Raw genomic sequence first — 952 nt, 5'->3', positions numbered from 1 at the left:
TTCATAGGGAGGAGGCAGGGATTTGGTCCAACCAATCAGAACGCTCTTTATAGATTGACCCATATTTCTGACCAATGAGCGAGCTTCTTTCACAGTCGGGGGGAAACGAGCGGGAGACGGAGGGAAGGCGATGAGCCAATCAGGATGCGGTTTACATCGTCGGCTTTGAAGGGCGGCCAATGGAAGAGGCCGATGCATAGCCCTGCGAGGAGGAGGAGGAGGAGAAGGAGGGCGATGGCGGCCATTTTGAGCCGGGACCGGAGCGGGAGCCTCGATGGCCGCCGCGCATCAAACGGACTGAGCGGCGGGCCATGGATGTGAGGCGGCTGCGGGTCAACGAGCTGAAAGACGAGCTCGGCCGCCGGGGCCTCGACACCCGGGGACTGAAGGCCGAACTGGCCGAACGGCTGCAAGGGGCACTCGAAGCGGAGCAGGGACGCGGAGGAGGAGGAGGAGCGGGAGCGCCGCCGCCTCCGTCGGGCAGGGAGCCCTTCTCCGACGGACAGTGTAAGCCGCGAGGAAGGGAGAATGGAGCCGCCTCCAGCTGCCCCTGCTGGACTACAACTCCCAGCATTCTCCCCCTTCGCAGCCAGAGGCGAGGCATGCTGGGAGTTGTAGTCTGTCGCTTCTGGAGGGCCAATGCTTCCAGGGACGCAGCAAACAAATAGGGAAGCCTTGGAGGAGACTGTGATTCCCCATAAAGAAGTGCTCCCCCGTTTCCCCTATGGCCAAGTATTCCCCAATGATTCTCTATGGACAAGTATTCCCCAATGATTCTCTATGGCCAAGTATTCCCCAATGATTCTCTATGGCCAAGTATTCCCCAATGATTCTCTATGGACAAGTATTCCCCAATGATTCTCTATGGACAAGTATTCGCCTGTGTTTCCCTATGGGCAAGCGTCCCCCTGTTTTTCCACCATATGAGCAACAACTCCCTTATGTTTCCCTA

The 952-nt window shown here is 58.0% G+C and overlaps 1 protein-coding gene across 1 annotated transcript in view; it reads left to right on the top strand.

Annotated features, from left to right (window-relative positions):
- The first annotated feature begins 207 nt into the window (after positions 1–207).
- Positions 208–952, top strand: part of LOC121917601 (heterogeneous nuclear ribonucleoprotein U-like protein 1) — a 15,691-nt gene continuing 14,946 nt past the window's right edge. Inside the window, exon 1 of the mRNA XM_042443691.1 lies at positions 208–507. Coding sequence (XP_042299625.1) covers positions 312–507 — 196 coding nt within the window. The 5' untranslated portion in view covers positions 208–311. The remainder of the gene's footprint in view (positions 508–952) is intronic.

Source organism: Sceloporus undulatus, unplaced genomic scaffold (genome assembly GCF_019175285.1).
Source record: "Sceloporus undulatus isolate JIND9_A2432 ecotype Alabama unplaced genomic scaffold, SceUnd_v1.1 scaffold_24, whole genome shotgun sequence".
NCBI lineage: Eukaryota > Metazoa > Chordata > Lepidosauria > Squamata > Phrynosomatidae > Sceloporus > Sceloporus undulatus.
Note: the sequence above shows the minus strand (reverse complement) of the source record. Positions and strands in the feature narration are given on the sequence as shown.